At 39.8% G+C, this 20,414-nt stretch overlaps 1 protein-coding gene across 1 annotated transcript in view; it reads right to left on the reverse strand.

Annotated features, from left to right (window-relative positions):
* LOC136875883 (lactosylceramide 4-alpha-galactosyltransferase) overlaps positions 1 to 20,414 on the reverse strand; it is an 81,000-nt gene that overhangs the window by 51,494 nt on the left and 9,092 nt on the right. The window contains exon 2 of the mRNA XM_067149503.2: positions 116 to 678. Coding sequence (XP_067005604.2) covers positions 116 to 678 — 563 coding nt within the window. The remainder of the gene's footprint in view (positions 1 to 115; positions 679 to 20,414) is intronic.

The following is a 20,414-nucleotide window of genomic DNA, read 5'->3' on the forward strand; positions in this document are numbered from 1 at the left end:
TGTGGACTTGGTCCAATGTGGACTGTACTTAACAGCGAACTAAGATAAAAAAATTACCTTCCACACCTCCCTCTCCTGTTCGGGCAATGAGCGAGTATCAAATTACACTTCTTACCTCATGACGACGACGTCGAGGTCCAAATAGGTTCCTCCGTATTTCCACAGCAAGGCATAGCGCATTACGTCGCTGGTGTGTTCCGCGGGGTACCGACTCCGCAACAACAACCCCCTTTTTGACAATTCTTCTAGAGGCGTGTCCTTCAAGTGACGCAGCAATTGCAGCTGTGATAAGTGCACTTTAGGGTAGGTGAATAGTTCACGAACATATACAGGACTTTCCAAGATGCTCTCCGTTTTCAATTCACACGCATGTAAAAGATACACTGAGGCACTCGGGTTCATAAGCGTTGCAGACTCCATCGCACAAGCCTGGCGAGGATTCAACAGACGCATACCCTTGTCCTCACTACATTTGGTCTGCACAAAGAAGATATTCTCCTCTCCTGGCACAGGCTCCTTAAACAAATCCTCACGTATGTCACTGACTGCTCTGATTACATTAACTAAACTAGCCAAATCGATGTTCGCGAACCACACAAATGTCAAAAGAAACACAAATACGACGAACACCGAAGCAATGCGTAATGTTGTCATCATTCTCCGCCACTTTGAACGACCCTGAAATGAAATAGAACATTATTATAAAATCTTCGGTAGAAGAAAATGCTCCTTACTTCTACGTTCGGATCACCAGAAATTGAGAAGAGAGTAGGGGAAGTCCGTGTAATTTGGATCTGCGTGTAATTTGGACCGATAATATTGGTATTTGCAAGTTTGGTCACCCCCTGTCTGAGGCAAGGTCAGAAAGACAGCCGAGGGTAAATTTCTTCTTGGAAGTTGTTTTGCTAATGGCCTTGAAGGGGGAAAACGAAAACAATCTTAATACTCACATTCCTTGTAACCTTATACGGTGACAAGTAAGGGTACTGTGAAGTAGTTATTTCAGCCAAGAGGGTGCTTAGCTTTTGCAAGTACTGATGAAATACCCAGCTAAGTGTTAACATAGTTTAATTCATACATTTCAAATGCTTTCTATCTTATTTAGTCTTTGATTAAATCTTTTTTGCATGTTGTTTAATTTTGGATTGCCCGAGTGTGTGTAATTTGGACCGTTGAAACAACTGTAATAATTATGTTTCTTAGTGGTTTTACTGGTGATTCTAAAAGAACTTGTCTTATAATTTGAAATGGGCCCCACAGTGTAGGGGTAGCGTTCTGCCAAGCGGAGGCTCTGGGTTCGACTGCGACCGGGTCAGGGATTTTTACGTGGATCAGAGGGCTGGTTCAAGGTCCACTCAGCCTACGCAATTTCAATTGAGGAGCTATCTGACGGCATTCTATGTGACAAGTATTGTGATGTAGATTGGTTTCAGTGCAGTAGTTGCAAAAAGTGGGCTCATGTAAACAGCGCTAAAGTTCAGGATGAATCGTTTTGCCATTGCCCTACATACGAAAAGTGACGATCAGAGTTCATAGTGTCGTTATTGTATAGCTTAGTATTTAATATCAAATTCATTAAATAACTTATAAGCGTTTATATTTAACACGTTTATAAATTACATGATCACCTGCCCCAAGTTACACGCTATTGGTGCAAATTACTTGATAACAAATTTTAGAATACACATTACTTTTAAACAAATCCTACAGATAATATTAACATTTATTTTCAACAAATAATTTGACACATTGTACTAAATGTCGTATATAAACATTTTCATTAAGGTCAATAGAGTTATGGACGTTTGAAGTTAAGTGGTTCATATTGTATGGATTTCCCCTATTAGTTTATTGTAATCCTGATTGTTTTGACACCAACATTTTATAATAACCCTTATAAATTTATGTTATGTCCGTCAAATCTTCAGCCCGCAGGCTGGTAGGATCCTCAAAATAGTAGCACGTAAGGCTATACTGTTGAAAGTAGTGCCCGGATATTTATATAATATCGAAATGCGTCATATGTGCATGAAATGTAGTGAATAACAGTGAAATATGTATTTAAATATGTAATAATCACAAAATATGTAATTAAATACGGTATGTAATCATCACAAAATATATCACTAAATATGTAATCATCACAAAATATGTATTTAAATATGCAATAATCACAAAATATGTAACTAAATATGTAATAATCACAAAATATGTAATTAAATATTTAATCATCACAAAATATGTAATTAAATATGTAATAATCACAAAAATATGCAATTAAAATGTAATCATCACAAAATATGTAATTAAATATGTAATATTCATAAAATATGTAATTAAATATGTAACCATCACAAAATATGTAATTAAATATGTAATAATCACAAAATATGCAATTAAATGTGTAAAATCACGAAATATGCAATTAAAATGTAATCATAACAAAACATGTAATTAAATATGTAAAAATTGCAAAATATGTAATTAAATGTGTAATAATCACAAAATATGTAATTAAATGTAATCATCACAAAAAAACATGTAATTAAATACGTAATGTTAATAAAATGTGCAATAGTAGACTATTAAAGCACTAAATTTACAAATATGTTCGTATATTCCTTTTATTATGACTTTTGGTTATAATAATGATGTATGCAATTCAATTTGCAACTCAAAATAAACACTTACAGACTATTTATAGCTAAGCACTAACTAATTAGTACTTAACTACCTCTATATCTACTATGTAGCATTTTGCACATGGGCTGATCGCCAGCTCCACATGCAACACACTACCTCTACTTAAAACTAAACTAACTACTTAAATACATTAAATATATACTAACTCTATCCTAAATCTGTCCCGCCGCGACATCACCACTGGTGAGGAACTCCTACCACCCTTCCCTGAGATGTCACGACCAGACATGTCTTACGAGGCTCGGAAACCGATACCTCACAGACCCCTTAAGCTGCCAATGTTATTTCCTCACCACTCCTTCATATAACAGCCCACATGTGTGCGCATTGCCCAGCTCTATATGTAGGCTGACACGCCTGTATTCTACTGCCGAGGCGGATTCCATAACTCGGTTCATTTTCGCTGTCTCATTGACAACTTACTTCCTCTATCCTAACACTATTCACTACCTTACTCTACTATACACGTGCAGACGTACCGAATCAACACTTTACCTTGAGATAGGTCAGGCCTACCTCCCACTCTTCCAACTCTACTGTACGTCAGCAGCCAAAACAAACTAACATAAACCAAAGTAAAAAGAAAACAGGCAGACAAACAACAAACAACCTCATTAGATGGAATACAGTACGGCTTACATATCAATGAAATGAATCTACTAATTAGAAATATACAATACCTAAGGAACAAAGGAACAAAACTGAACAAATATAAAAACGAAACAATATTCTAAACTTATAATTATTGGCGCCCTTACTTATTAGTGACTTAAACTCTATAATGTTCCGTGTCTGTGTATCAAAGTTGTTTTATGTGCATACATGGTTGCGAAACTTCGTTATTATTAACCCATAAAGAGATGATACTTCAGAGAGAAATACTTTCCGTATGTATTCTTTTACTGAATATAATCAATTTTAAACTTCCTATTCAGTGTACGGGTATGTGTGGTTTTTGTGTCCCATAATATCCCTTTAAACATGTGTACTCGTGCTGATTTCGCTCTTTCATTTTTTAGCAGCATGTGCCCCTTCCCTCATTCACCACTTTTATTTTTTTCTCCCACAAGCTTTTTACAATTGTCAATAATTTCGATAGTTTTCCTGGCCATCTCCATTCCCTGTTTATTAATTTGACAAGAGTATAGTACTCAGATTCTCTTTCCGTTTCATTTATCTCTTTCGCTTCCAAGTATTTAACCCGTAATGCTCTTGTACTTTCACACTGTCTCAAAAAATGTGCATTTCCTAACTCCTTTTCACACAACAAACATGTATTTGCAACTTCTGTAAATGCCTTATTTTTATAAACTCCCATCAACCACCATATTATTCCCCTGTATTCTCTTTTGGTTAATTTATCATGTATTATTTATACCTGGATATATATAATAATGAATTCCTCCAGAGCTTTCCTATTATTACCCTCAGCTCTTAGTCTTTGTATTTCTATATCTGCTACCCTCCGTGCCACTCTTCCACAGACTTTTCTTTCTTCTAAATCGTTGTCCCAATAGTTCCCCATCCCAATTCCTTCTAGTAATTTCTTAAGTTGCCCGCCCAGTACCCATCCTGATACCTCATTTGGTGTCGGTAAGCTATATCTAGAATTTCTCCCCCTCCTCCCCCTTTTAAAACTAAACCAATATTTCATTAGTCTCTTAATTATATCCACTTTTATATTAATGCCTGTACACATTAATCTTACTCCACCATTCGCTGTACATATTGGTAAGCCTGTAATTATTTTAATAAATCTACTAGTGACTGAATCGAGCATTACTATTTCCTTTTCTGTGCCCCAACTTCTGCACCGTATAGCATTTTGGATTTAATCACAGCGCTGAATACATTTCTTTGTACCCTAAAATCAATATTAGACATCCTGTTATCTAATATTCTTATAGTAGCTAGAGCTGCTACACCAATCAGTTTTGCCCTCTTGACGTTTCAGACCAATTTCCATTTCCTGATATGATAATTACTAAATATTCTAACTTTTTAACTACTTCCAGATTCACTCCTTCAAGATACCGTTTTTCATTTTTGCTAATTTTTTCCCGTTCTTGCGCACCATTACTCTAGTTTTCTGTGCGTTAATTATATTCCATTCTTTACAGTACTTCACGATACCATCAATACTTTTTTTAAATTGCAACTGGCGTTAGTGTGAACAGTAGTATGTCGTCAGCAAAGACAAGACCAGGAATATCCAGCTGTTCTAAACATGGCAGTGCTAATCGTTCCTCAACTTCAAATTCTAGTATATCGTTAATGAACAACAGAAATAAAATCGGTAACAATTTACACCCCTGCTTCAGACCCATTTTAGTGATAATCTCTCCTACTACTACTCCTCCTTCTTTGACTCTCACAGTACACTTTACTTCAGCATATATCTTTTCTATAGCCCTTATCGTTTTACACGGGGCGACCACGTGCTCTTGTTGGTAAAAAAACCACGTGCTTTTTTAACAGCGCTATCATCTTGACGGACCCTAACCTCACTTTTAAGGACAATAGAGCATCGCTAACCTCACTGCTGCCATCTTTACGGCGCTAAACCTCAAGGCTGCCACCGTATGCATGTCGTAGCGCGGAATTTAAAATCCAACAACAAAACATCGCTAACCTCACTGCTGCCTTCCTGACGGGGTTAAACCTCACTGTTGCTACCTTGGTTATACGCTTTTGTGTTAGTTTACTGTTAATCGCTAAGCTGTTAGCATCATCGAAGTAGCGAGTAACAAGTGTCTAGCAGATTTAAAGAAGAATGTGTTAGCAGAAGATAAAAGTCCGTCATAGAAAACCCTACTTCTAGGCATATTTGCAAAGAGTGTGGAAAAGCATTTTCCCGAAGCTATCACAAGGGACGTCATAAGATATCACGTAGGACAATTTTTCAATGCAAGCATTGTAGAAGCGAGTTCAAGAACGCATACAACGCTCAACGTCATGAAGTCGCGTGTAATGTACCTTCGTCGAGAACAAAATACAAAGAGTTCAACCGTATTCAAGCGAATACTGATTTATTTTTAAAAAGTACTCCTCTGCGAGAGATTTTTAATTTTCCCTTGTTGTCTAGGCCTGCTACAAGTTCTGTTACGAAGCACAAACTTCAAGATAAAGAGAGACAAGGTCATGATTATAATAAGGATAATGATTTTGATCAAAACAGTAGTAAAGGGAAGGTAGAAGAAGAAGAATATCTCAATGTTTTATTGCCATTACAGCTTGATGATTTTACTTCATTTCCTAAGCCTACTACACGTTCTGTCGCAGTGCAAACATCTCAAGAAGAGATGCAAGATGAAGAAGAAGAAAATTTCAACGCTTCATTGCTATCGAAACAAGTTAAGTTTGTACCTAGAAACGCTACTGCTAAAGCACGTGTTACATCAAAACAAGTCCCTACACATCATCTGTCTGCATATAGGCTCAAAGTTCACAACAAGCCTCTGTTACCCTATGTAGCATAAGATACTGTGAAGACCCCAACGTACTGGTAAAACTTTTGCAACTGTTAAGAGCCTATCATGCTGCTGGTTACACATAGTACAAAGCAGATATTTTTGAAATAGAGCATGAATTACGTCGTGTAGGTATTATTAAGTGATGGCTCTCTCTCGACAGTACAACAGCTTAAACACCTTCCTACAATCCCAGCGCTTACCCTCTCCTAAGACATCCTTCTGTAGTTTATAGTCGATCGAGTAGTTATGTTCGTATAGATTATTTTCCAACATTCTCCCTTCTTTAGGGTGTTAACTCCGCCTCTAGATGTAGAGCCGGTCTCAAGCCCGGATAAAGAGAGGAGAGGCACCCTAGCCCATTAGCCCTTTAGCCCTTTTGCCCATTAGCCATTTATCTTATTAGCCTATTAGCCCTTTAGCCCTACAAGGAATGTGCGGCAACCTGATCTTCTTACAACAAAGGTATCCCTGGCATGTTCTAAACACATGTTGTGTCGAGTGCAGTGTTCGATTCTAGTCTTGTTATTACTTATTTAGTGATATGAACACATCAAACAATGTTCTAAACGCATGTTGAAGTTAACAACATCGAGCACACTGTTCGATTCTAGTTTTGTTATGTTTCATTCACTTCTTTTGAAATCTTCACATCTAAACGTGCACAACTATGATGACGCCATCGCTGCAGCACATGCACACTCTTGCTTTCATGATGCATACTTATTGCATTCCTTTGCCTCCTGACTCTTGAGAAAACGATCAAGTCTAAACATGTACAATAACGTCATCACTGCAATACGTGCTCACTCTAGCCTTCGCGATGTGTGTTTAAACTTGTACCTTAACAGAGAAGGTCATAACAGCAGCCACCATCTTGTGTAGTAAACTCTAAGTGCTAATTAGCGTCGGGAAGGGTATCTTGTCGTAAACTAAGGATAGTCTCCTTCAAGATGGTAGATGAGAGGTTAGGTTCTCGTATGCACTAGAGTTGATGATAGTGAACGGATTTTTTCAAATTACCCGCCACCACATTTCAAAGGTATGTAGCTAAAGATAGCAGCACGGTGCCCTGTTGGTTAACGATGGCAACTGGATACAATTTAAAATTACCGCCACCACATTTCAAAGGTAGTAGCTAAAGATAGCAGCACGGTGCTCTGTTAATTAAAGATGGCAGATGACAGCTGTGTAGAATTTTTCAAAGTGCCCGCTACTACGATAAAGATGGCAGCACGATGCTCTGTTGATTAAAGATGGCTGCTGTCAGCTTGTCAAGAAAGCACGTGGGTTTGTTTCCAAAGAAGAGCACGTAGAAATTGCCGCCACCACATTTCAAAAGTAGTAGCCAAAGATAGCAGTACGGTGCTCTGTTGATTAAAGATGGTTGCTGTCAAAAAGCATGTCGAATTTTTCAAATTGTCCGCCACCACATTTCAAAGGTAAGTACATAAAGAGGGCAGCACTAAGGTTAGCGATGCAAGATGGCGGATGACAGCTGTCACGTGGAAATTGCCCACTACTACGATAAAGATAGCAGCACGGTGCTCTGTTCATTAAAGATGACAGCTTGTCAAAAAGAACGTAGCTTTGAAGAGCACGTTGACTTTCAAATTGCCCTCTACCGCACGCATAACAGCAGCCTCCATCTTGCACAGTAGCTTTTAAGCTGGCTTTCTTGATAAGAACCGCCGCCATCTTGCGCTAGCACCCTTAAGGTGTCTCATAAGGAGCCATGTATAGCCGCCATCTTGTCGCTGCCATCTTGTGCAAGCATCCCTAGGGCGTCCCATAAGAGCAGCAGTCATCTTGTGCAAGCACCCTTAAGCAGTCTCATAAGAAGCTATGTATAGCCGCCATTTTGTGTCCGCCATCTTGCGCAAGCATCCCTAGTGGGCCGTCTCAAGCCATCTTGTGCAAGCACTTTAAGCACTCTCATAAGAAGCTATGTATAGCTGTCGCCTTGTAGAATTAGATAGCTGTCAATGCCAAAGGGCCTAAGTAGGAACCGAACCGTTGATCTCATCATTAGACTACTTTTTTCTTATGCTATCATATTCCTGATACTGCGAACCCGGGTTTTAGGCAGAAAAATGTTGTCCGTTTTGTTCTACGACGCACCGTTTTCGAGATATTTAACATTTTGCATTTAAGCCCCAAATTTAATGAATCGAACCAGCACGGCACGTTAGCCTCTAAGCTAGCTTTATTGATAAGTGCAGCAGCCATCTTGCGCAAGCACCTTTTAGGTGTCTCATAAGGAGCCGTGTGTAGCCGCCATCGTGCGCAAGCATTCTTAGGGCGTGTCAAGCCATCTTGTGCAAGCACCCTTAAGCCGTCTCATAAGAGCAACCGCCATCTTGCGCAAGCACCCTTAAGGCATCTCATAAGGAGCCAATTATAGCAGCCATCTTGCGCAAGCATCCCAAGGGTGTCTCATAATAGCCTATGTATAGCAGCCATCTTGCAGCCACCATCTTGCGCAATCACCCTTAAGGCGTCTCATAAGGAGTCGGGTATAGCCGCAATCTTTTGCAATTGGCGTCAGGATGGGCATCCGGCCGTAAACTGAGGTTAGGCTAGCTCTCTTACGCATAAAAAGTTAGAATAAACCCCTCCAAGTTGGCGGATGTGAGGTTAGGGTCGCGCTCTTAGCCAGCGTGAGGAGGAGGCCTCTCCCGAGCGCGTGTGGCGGTGGTGATAGTGGTTGCTTCTGCGGGGAGCCGGTGGCGGTGGTGCCGGCGGTAGCCTCTGCGGTGGGCCTGCGGCGGTGGTGGCGGCTGAACCGTCCACTTATACTACTTTCCTTTGGTGAGAGTTTTATAGCGTTGAATCATCATCATCATCATCTGTTTACCCTCCAGGATCGGTTTTTCACTCGGACTCAGCGAGGGATCCCACGTCTACCGCCTCAAGGGCAGTGTCTTGGAGCTTCAGACACTTGGTCGTGGGATACAACTGGAAAGAATGACCAGTACCTCGCCCAAGCGGCCTCACCTGCTATGCTGAACAGGGGCTTGTGGAGGGATGGGAAGATCGGATGGGATAGGCAAGGAAGAGGGAAGGAAGCGGCCGTGACCTTAAATTAGTACCATCCCGGCATTCGCCTGGAGGAGAAGTGGGAAACCACGGAAAACCACTTCGAGGATGGCTGAGGTGGGAATCGAACCTACCTCTACTCAGTTGACCTCCCGAGGCTGAGTGGACCCCGTTCCAGCCCTCGTACCAATTTTCAAATTTCGTGGCAGAGCAGGGAATCGAACCCGGACCTCCGGGGGTGGCAACTAATCACACTAACACTAACCACTACACCACAGAGGCGGACAGCGTTGAATCAAAATCTTAAAAAAGCAACTAATATTACCGCACTTAAGTTAATGCACTGGATTATGTTTAAAACGCTGAGATTCTACGTTCAACATTACATGGGTATTTCTTCTTTTCCTCCCAGGTTCACAAATGTCAAATGACTTGACGGCGAGATCGCTATTAATTGCAGCGGCGGCGATTAGAAGAGGGGGCCGGCCCTCCCCCTCACTTTGTGGAAAACACACATTTTTATTCCATTTTAGCCACCTGAAACTAGAAATTATATGAATTATATATTTTTAAAATTATTTATACAAACTCCTTTGTCTTATCACATAATTCTTTCCTTTAATTATTACAAAAATGCCTAGTGGAGACACGCATAAAATGTCATTTGTCGCATCTAACCTATTCTTACAGCGCCACAGCAAGTACGTAGAGCAGCAGCGTGTACGTAGTAACGTGCTCTGAGGAAGGGTAACAGGGGTATATTTTTGCCAAGTCCATGGGCACTGAGATATTATTCACACGCTTGCAGAGCTTATTCATCAATATGGCGGTCTTACTCGGTCAATGTGTCTGTTACTTCGCCAGTACGCCTCCGTAGCGTAACGGTTAGTGTTATTTGCTGCCGTCCTCGGGGGCCCAGGTTCGATTCCCGGTACTGCCAGGAATTTAAGAATGGCAGGAGGGCTGGTATGTGGTTAAAATGGTACATGCAGCTCACCTGCAACGGGGGTGTGCCTGAGAAGAGCTGCACAACCTGAGGATGAGGACACGAGTTTACTTTACTTCGTCAGTGTGCAGTCATATACTAAATGACATTTTATTGTATAATCACGCCGTAATTGTATTTAACTGTAATACATGTGAAAGTTTTATAGCGTTGAACCAAAATCTCAAAAAGCAACTAATATTACCGCACTTAAGTTAATGCTCTGCCAACCTTTACTTCCTTGTCAAAATTCGCTCAGAGGACATCAAACACCATTTTTTTTTCAGTTGTTTATCAATTCTGATGCCCCACCCCACTTCTGATTCCCAATTGCCACCACTGATTATTTGCTTCATCCTTCAAGTGTCCAATCAACGGGAAAATACTGTAGGCGTTCTTACTCCAATTATGCTGTTTAACTTTCCATTCAAACCTTCCACAGCGTTGTTGGTGCGGTGGCGCTGCCCAACATTCCAGAGTTCTTTCGTCATATTTACAGTATGTTGTTCAACTCCTGTTCTAAAAAGTAATCGAAGAATGATGATAATTTCTCGTTCTGTGGAACCGTAGACATTATTTCCAACCAGCCAACAAGGTGCACACATCTTGCACGGAAGTTGCATATGAGTTCTCTCTGCAATCCATTAATCCAAATTCTTGAGTTTTTCTTCATACAACTGATTGAAAAGAAAGTTGCAACCAGAGAGCCGTATATTTGGAAACACATAGTAGAGTCATTAAGGTCGTAGACTGGCCGTCTAGTGTCGCTGTGGTGCCCTACAGCGTACAGTGACTCCATATGTACAGTGCGGCCAAGTCCAGTCCAGCAGCCATGTCTTAGCCAAGTACTCAATTAGCTAATAGATGAAGGAGAATGATATTATTATTGTTTCTATAAAGAATAGACTAGGTCAATGTTTTAAGATGTTATTTGTTTTGTTTATGCTGTATGTATATAGGCCTATCAGTATTTGTTATATTCAGCGTCTGACTACCTGAAGTAAGACTTCAAAATATAGATTTGTACGTGATATAGGTCTACAAGCCACAATTATTGCAGAGGTTAGAAATTCTGTGTCGGTAGGTATGCCTAGAATATTTATAATAACTGTGGCATAAAATAGTATGGTCATTGTCTTGAATAATCTATGTGATGACTGTAAAGTTAGCCTACATTTCAATTTTAAAAAGTATAATTACCATATTCCAGGTTACATGGTTTTACATATCAGATTATACAACGCAGTATTATCAAAGTATACATACAAATGTACTTCTTAAATACGACTTTTCGGTATGTACATAATCTTAACACACGCAGAAGAAAGAAAATAATATGATTAGTTAACCGATGGGTAGACCAAACTGTATTAACTAGCTCATATTTAAGTTAACATAATATAAGTTAGCATAATATACTGTACGACAGTCTTACCTAAGCAGCGGACGGAAGCAGACGTTCGGAACTGACAGTGCCGGTAGAGCGGGAGCGCAGTGTGTGCGGCGAGTGGGAAGAAAGACGGGAGGGAAGAGGAAGATGATTGGTGTGGACCAATATCGGGTGGTTATTGGAAGATGGCAGGGAAGACGGAAGATGGAAACAGCTTGGAGTGAAGGAGGTAAAGTAGAAACGAGAAAAATGGGTAAGATAATACAGGTGGCAGCGGTGATTATGGTACTGTTAATTATAGGGGGTTTGGAAACAAATCCCGGTCCGACTCACAGTGGCAATATGAACTGGGAAGACGTGGAGGTCGTAAGAAAAGTGGTCAAAGAAGTTGTAGAAAAGTTTGCCCGTTTGAACAGATTAAAAATGAGATGAAGGAACAAGTGAAAGAACTTGAAAATATAAGGCGATGGATACAGGGAAAAACGGAGGAAACAATGACCAAAGTGGAAACTAACGAGAGAGAAATTACATCACTCAAGACGAAAATAAGGAAGATGGGGGAAGAGATGGTAAAGTTGAAGTCGGCTGTAGAAAATGGTAAACAAGAACGCAGGAATAAATGTTTATTCATATATGGGGTGCCGGAAGAAAAAGGTGAGGACAAAGTGCTGACTATATACAAAGTGGTGGAAGTCATCCAAAAAATGATGAAAATCAATTTTAGCGAAGCTGATATTGACGATGTGGGAAGGGTAGGTAAAGCACGGGGTAACAGACCGATAAAAATGAAGTTGTTTTCCACCCTGATGGCGGAAATAGTGATAAGAGGAGCGGATAATACACAGGGAGTAAAAATTCGGATTAAAAGAGATATGGGAAGAGATGGGATCAAGAATATAAACACCCTGAAAAGACATTTGGTCCGGGCTCGATTGCAAGGGTTAAGAACCAACATCAACGGTCAATTATTAGTGGTAACCAATGGTCAATGGATCAAATATTGGACAGTCACGAAATTACGTGAAATGGAGCAAAATGAGAAGGAAGTGGTAATGGGGAAGAGGGTGGAAGAAATGCGAACTACAGATAGTATAGTAGGTGAAGACGGGCATGGAAACAAAGGAAAAACCAAGAAAAATAGGGCATTAGAAAAGAGCTCCCAACGAGAAGGAGACATCACGGTAGAGAAGATCCTACAGGTTATCGGTGAAGAGATGAGGAGGGAGACCAAGACGAGGATTGAGGAGATGAGGTTGGAGTTTGGTGCCAGAGACGAGAGGAAGAAACACGGAGTGAACGGGGGGGAGGAGGAACCACAAGACGTGACGAGTGCACACAAACGGAGTGAAATGGAGAAGACAGAAGCACGAGGTGGCTTGGCAAAAGGGAGGAGCTCGAGCCTGAAAGAAATGTGGGAGAAGACGAGTAACCTGGACGTAGGTGTAATGACAAGAAGTAAAAAAACAAGCAGTAGTAGCAAGTAATTGTTTAAGCTAAAGGGAATAGTGGAGGATGTGTGTTATTTGCAGATGCAATAAGAGTGAACAAGTATTAAATTAGCAGGAGGTGAACTGTGTGTGGATAAAAGTAAACAAGTGTAGCGAGGCAGTGGAATTCAAGAACGGACAATAGTAATGAAACGTAAGGAGAAAAAGTGCACAGCGACACGGCAGTGGAAGTAACAATGAAACGGGAGGAGAAACAGTGCTCAAGGACACGGCAATGGAGGTAACAAGATAGCTGGGTTTGCAATGTAAGTAGAATTACAGGAAGGTCAGTGCTCAGAAAAGATTGTGCTGAGTAACATACCAGGCCGGAAGAGATACGCCGCGTGTTTAAAGAACAGTCACCGTCTGCTTAAACTATTGTATCCTACATAGCAATATGTTATTGTGTAGGCACACTCCACAGCAATGTGTTATGGGTTTAGTTCGCACTCTACATAGGAATATGCAGCAATGTGTTATTGTTTTAGTTTCTGATTATTATACTCCCAGACTACATTTTTGCCACGGCCATCAGACTATGAATAAGGGTTGATCTCGGGTCAGGCGGCCGTGTTTAGTCTGCCTATTGCCATTTTTTTAATGATTATTATTATTTGTTTTTGTTCATGTGTCTGTTTGTTTACCAGGTGACAGTATTTTCCTTTTCCTTTTGTGAGCTGGTTTAGGTAAGATTTGTTATTTTTTCTCCACATAAATGGATCATATACATATTATGTAGATCTGGAGAAAGAATAAAGAATATTCATATTCATTCATAATATACTGTACCATTTTACTCGTTGTACTAATAGAAATACTAACGAAAACCTGCTACTCTTTAGTGGTGAAAACAAGAAACGGCCATGATCCCCGGGTGCTGTATAGTACTCCTTTAATGATGGCTACGGTTTGATCCCCGCAATGAGCAATAAATATTTATATCACTATACAATATAGTTTGAGAAAATACTACTTCCTGCTCTGTGAAAAGAAGCAGATTTCCTGGTCCCGGAGTACTTGTATTTAGGGCTCAATTATCGACCACCTGCGATGTGCGCCTAATTCTGTGCTCGGGTTTGGTTAGTACCGGTAGATATCCGCTGTATTTTAAACATTCTATTTGCTACTATCGGTTTAGCTAATGCATTGTTATTACTGTTATAATTAAATTCTTCGTTTTCTACCGTTCTTTCCAAAACTGTGGGGTTGGGGGTGGGAACTGTGTCACACATGTCCTGTTTAATAGCCGGATGCCCTTCCTGACGCAAATCCTATATAAAACCAAACCAAACCAAACCCCATTGCTCTACCGCCCTTGAAGGGCCTAGGCCTACCAAGCGACCGCTGCTCAGCTCGAAAGCCTGCAGATTACGAGGTGTCGTGTGGTCAGCAAGACGAATCCTCTCGGCCGTTGCAAATCCTATATGGAGAGATGTAATCACTATTACGTGTTTCTGTGCTCATTTATAGTATGGTATGTTGTCTGAATATGAAGAGGAGAGTGTGGGGAAAACACAAGCACCCAGTCCCCAAGCCCGAGCTATTAAAATATCCCACCTGACCGGGAATCGAACCCGGGGCACTCTGAACCGAAGGGCAGTACGCTTATCATTCAATCACAGCGTCGGACTGTTATTGTTATCATTATAATGAATGGGAAAACTCAACTTGATGCTAAGCGGCACTTATATCCACGCCCTCTGAGAGATGAATAGGCATAAATGCTTGAATTCGAGAATACATCAATCATAATACCTCATGCGGTGAAAATGATCGGGAATGACCTTTCCTGTAACCTTTGTTATGTACAGGTTTTAGATAAAACAGATATTTCGGGGATATTTGCTACACGGTAAAATCGCAAAAAACGTAAAAGATCGAAAATTATATCCTAAACAATTTTCGTTATGTACAGGTTTTCAATACGGCGAATATTAACGGAGAAATTTGACATATATTGTCTTGGCTTCCATTAAATTACTGACCCATTTTGTTATTTTTCTTATTACATTTGTTGTTTTTACGGAAAGAAAATGCTTTTTTTTACGGCGTTTGGAGCACCAAGAGCTCGCATCACTTGATGAGAACCAGGGGAACTCACGAAAGCGCCGGCCACAGCTCGATAGCTTAAGTGTGGCCATTATCCAGTATTCGGGAGATAGTAGGTTCCAACCCCACTGTCGGCAGCCCTGAAGATGGTTTCTCGTGGTTTCCCATTTTCACACCAGGCAAATGCTGGGGCTGTACCTTAATTAAGACCTCGGACGCTTCCTTCCCAGTCCTAGTCCTTTCCTGTCCCATCTTCGCCATTAGACCTATCTGTGTCGCTGCAACGTAAAGCCAATAGCAAAAAAAAAAAAAAAAAAACAGTACGGTGCGTGAGATTGAGTGAAAACGAAATATTCCGCAGCTTGCTCTACCTCCCAAGTGCTCCCTCGTACCGCGTGGCCTTGGCGGTTGCCATGACAACCGTAACGTCACCCGCGTACTTTCCTCATAGCGCATTGTGCTAGTGAAGTTGCCGGAAGATCGGAATGTCTCGTCTTGCCTCCGACATTCTGTGTGAAGTACGAGTACTTACGCATCGTGGTTCACTCGTAGTGTTGTGCCGTTTTATTTAAATATGTATCCTGTTTATGACATAGTGTGTATTTTATTATAAACATCATTTTCGCGTTGGAGAAACGAAGATCAGAATGAAGTTCTATGTTTTGGTCGCCCTACTGAATCACTGCAAATTTGTGCTACAAAAGAAGTGAAACATTCCGGTAAATCTTACAGCCTTAGTTTAAACGATCGTGGTTTAAGGAATTTCCATGGCTGTCCTCCTCTGCAGCTCTACAGAAGTTGTTATGTTGGCCCTGCTTGCTTTTTAGCAATAAAAATAACGTTTGGAATAAAGAAGGATTTTCAGCCCTTTTGAACATAACGCGTTCTTTACATAAGCACTCAGACATTGCAGAATATATAAAATGCCAGCTAGATTTGAAGACTTTGCAAAGAAACCAAAATACGATCTCTGATGCTCTGAAGGAAAATGCTACACTGTATATTGTACAGTTCATTGAAAATGTACGTTTAAAAAGGCTTTTCCTTTAGTTGGTAATTAATGCAGTGCTCTATTTAGGTAAGCAAAAACTAGCTTTTCGTGGTCATGACGAAACATTAAATTCAATAAATCGTGGTAATTTTAATGAATTGTTAACATTGCTGGTATCAAGGAGCCCTGCAGAAATACAAAACCAGTATTCTAAGATAAAAAAGTGTTTAGTGACGAATCAAAGAGTATTCAAGATGAGTTAATCGAGTGTATTTCAGAATAACTTACATCGATGATTTCGTAAAAAAAGAATTGACGTGTGCTGATTGTTTTCTGTTCGGGTGGACGATACGACAGATATCAAACAGGTGTCTCAGTGTTCTGTAATTGTGTGGTTTGTTAATGCTGACGGGGCTATAGGGGAACGTTTCTTAGGTTTCCATGATGTAAGTGCTGACAGATCTTCAGATGCTTTGTTTGATTTATTGGACAAAATTTTGGGACCATTCGATCACGAGCACAAATTAGTAGAACAATATTACGATGGTGCTAGCGTGATGTCTGGCCATTTAAATAGACTCCAGAGAAAGATGAAAGAGAAAGCTCCTCTTGCAGTATTTTTACACTGTTTGGCGCACAGATTAAATTTGGTCTTAAAACAGAGTTGTAAAACAATACGAAAATGTATATATTTTTTCATCAATTTCTAGAATACCATCCTTTTTTCCATCACTCGGCGAAGAGAACGTACGCCATTTCTGCTGTATTGGGGCCACGCATTCCAACCGTGACTCCTGTCCGCTGGAGCTCGAACTCCAAATTATTGAGTGTAATTGTGGATGACTGGGAAAAGCTGAAAGAAGTCTTCGAAAATATAGTTACCAGTGAACAGTACGGTGACAAATGTATTCTATTTGCAGAGGCTTTTTTCAGGACATGAACAGTTTTGAATTCACTTTTCTGGCAGTAGGGTTTCATGACTTTTTGTCTAACTGATATTCCTTATGATATTTTGCAAAAGAAGTCATTGGATGTGAACTACTGTATATCAGAAATAAGAACAACATGTGGTCTTCTAAGAAACAAGAGGACCGATGAGCATTTTCTAATTATATTTGAAAAGGCCAACAAAATGACGGATATGCGTTGAATCCGAGTGTATAGCGCCTTTACTCAGGACGAATGTGTTCAGATGTATCGAATTTTATATTTTGAAATTTTGGATAACATTTTGATGGATATTGATGGGAGATTTCGCGATTGTGAAAAAATTAAATTTGTTTGCTTAGCCGATAACACAAAATTTGAAGAATACAACACGTGCTTTCCTTCTAGCGCTCTTGCAAACGTGCAAAATTTCTTTGGATCTGTGTTTTCCAAGATGCATCGCTTAAGAAACGAACTCTGTATTGCACCCGATAGGTGCATGATCCAAGGACCACTGTTTAAGACTGGTCATTTAAATTGCAGACGCAATGCTATTTGAGGAAATAAATCACGAAATTAATTAATATCAATATCATTGAGATAGATGAAGTAAGTCTTTACAATTTATTCTATAGAATTTCATTATTTGCGATCTATCGCGCAACATCTTTCCTTGTCCAGCGGTGAGCCCGCAGAAGAGTGAAGCCCGTGAAGTCATGGGTGGGGCTGCAATCGGTGGTTCACTGTGACGTAACTTGAGAGAAGTCATCCCTATCTCACGTTCAAGAAAGCGAGGGGAGGCAAACTTTTTCGAAGCGAAATATGGGAGCCATCTTTAAATCAGCTTGACCAACTTGATTGTCTACGATTTGAAAATTAATAAAATCTGAATTTTGGCGTCGCGTTTCAATTTAGAAGAGATCATTATAATTGGGGCATTCATTTAGAGTGTATAATGTCCTCTTGGGTGATAACTTACGGATGGAGAAAGAATACTTCGTTATATCTGCATGAAAAATTACCAGGGGCCATCTAGTTAGTGTCAAAACACCTCATTGATGCGGGAGTTTATCCCAGAGTAGAAGGGGGAAACAGGAAAAACTTTAATTACAGGAGATCCTACGAAAAATAATCGCACGGATGTGTCTCATTCACATCAGGTGAATACTGGTCACCTAGTTGTCGCACTATTTGACCTCTAGTGGGCCATGGATAGGCCATATGCATATTTTAATTGGGGGAACTGCCTTCTTATAAAAAGCACTGCCAAGGGTGCAGCTTCTCATTCGGAACTCTCAGCTCACGGAGGGCGAAGCTATGTTTAGCTTAGCTCGTAGTAATTCTTCGTTTAGTGAATTGAAACCTAAAATTCAAGCGCAGGAGAGTAATTCGTGTGAATACTACATAGAGCTGACATACGTGACGCTACTAATTAAATATTTAAATTGTGTCGAATTGCGAACACTCAGTTCGACTTGTAAAATTATTATTACACGACCGTGTCGGTAGTAATAAATGAACAGTGGCTGAGAGATACAAGGTAATTCGATGCTGAACCACGGACTACAAGGTACTAATCCGAAATCGCGGCCGGACACCCGCGCTGAACGCAATCGGACGTCTTGTGGAAATAAAATAGTGACGTGTTCTGTGCCTAGGGAACTGCAAGTGACATCATCAATCGAGGACATGGATTTCCGTCTTGATGGTGAAATGGAGCTACCAGTGATCGCTTTGGTGCCAATGGATCAGCACTAAACCCCGATATGGACCATTCCAGCTGACAAGATGTCATCAGATGATAGAGAGAGTACTTTTCTAATTAAATGGCATGGATAGAAGGGGCGGAAATTATTTGTCATAAGCTGTCGCTATAATGCTAGGGATGTAACCTTATTTGAATGTAGAAGTGCCAAACATGAGCACGTAGTTTTTATTTTATTTTTATTAATAACAGGTCTGAGTGATTTTAATTGTAAATAGGGGAACTTTTGATTCTGAGAAATTTGTGTGCGGGAGAGGATTCATTTATTTAAATAATTTGGGAAAACCGTAGTTAGTTAATTCATCATAAGACCATTAGTTTCGTAAACTCAAGGACTGATAATTTAAGATAGGTGTAGTTAATCCAGTATTGGTAATTTCATGAATAGTAAGTATTGTAATTTAAGCTACGTAAGGAGTTCCAGAATTTCGAGAGATGCTCACAGGTCTGATACCCGAATCCCTCCTTTGAAATATTTAGCTAGGGATTGTTTTAACTTAAGTTTGGTTGTTTTGATCAGTTTGTTTTTAATTTAATTATGATTTAATAACCGTGTGATAATTTAAGTATGGTTTAATTATGAGTTAATTAGCGTGTGAATATTTAATTATGAATTAATTAGCGTGTGAATATTCAATTATGTGTTAATTACCGTGTGAATATGTAATTATGAGTTGATTACCGTGTGACAATTTAATTATGGTTTAATTATGAGTTAATGAGCGTTGAATATTTAATTATGAGTTGATTACGGTTTGACAGTTAAATGATGAGTTAATTACCGTGTGAATATTTAATTATGAGTTGATTACCGTGTGACAATTTAAATATCGTTTAATTGTGAGTTAATTATCGTGGGACTATTTAATTACATGGTAATTATGAGGAAGTTACCGTGTGATGATTTGATATGATTTAATTACCAGGTATGACCTAATTCCGATCTGATTGCGAGGTGTATTGCATCATTATTGCGTGCATGTGGAAGGTAAATCACGTAAGGAAGTCAGTGGACAGCTGAAACCAATAATAATGATAATAATAATAAAAAACAATAATAATAATAATGACGATAATGATAATAATTATGCAAATGTTAGTATCATAAACCGATGTCGTAATGTGAGATAGGTGTGACATACGAAGTCATGGGTTCGGCCATGAGCAAAATACGTGTTGAATTGAGGCTGTTTTATTCGAATTTGAGGCGGTTTGATGAATGAGGAATTGACCTCAGTATTATCGAGGTGTACCCCGGAACGACGTGTCTTTAAACAGAAGGTTTGTTTTGCCCGTGAAAGGTGAAGTTAATGACCGCCCTAGCAAGTGGGGGATGCTTGACCTTTTGCCTGATGTGGTTTTTTTTGTGTGAGTACGCCTCAAAGAAGGGGAAACTTTGGGCTGAAAAGCAAGGCCAGAATGAATGTGGCTAGTAGTTGGAATATTCAACACGGCAGAATAATATATTTGCTAATAAGCGACACGGTAATTGTTACTGATATTTGTTATATTATTATTATTATTATTATTATTATTATTATTATTTATTTGAGTCTAAATTAACTAGGGTTTTCAGCGCCAAATGTTCATCTTTGGGGTCATCAGATC

The sequence above is a fragment of the Anabrus simplex genome, chromosome 6 (genome assembly GCF_040414725.1).
Source record: "Anabrus simplex isolate iqAnaSimp1 chromosome 6, ASM4041472v1, whole genome shotgun sequence".
Classification (NCBI taxonomy): Eukaryota; Metazoa; Arthropoda; class Insecta; order Orthoptera; family Tettigoniidae; genus Anabrus; species Anabrus simplex.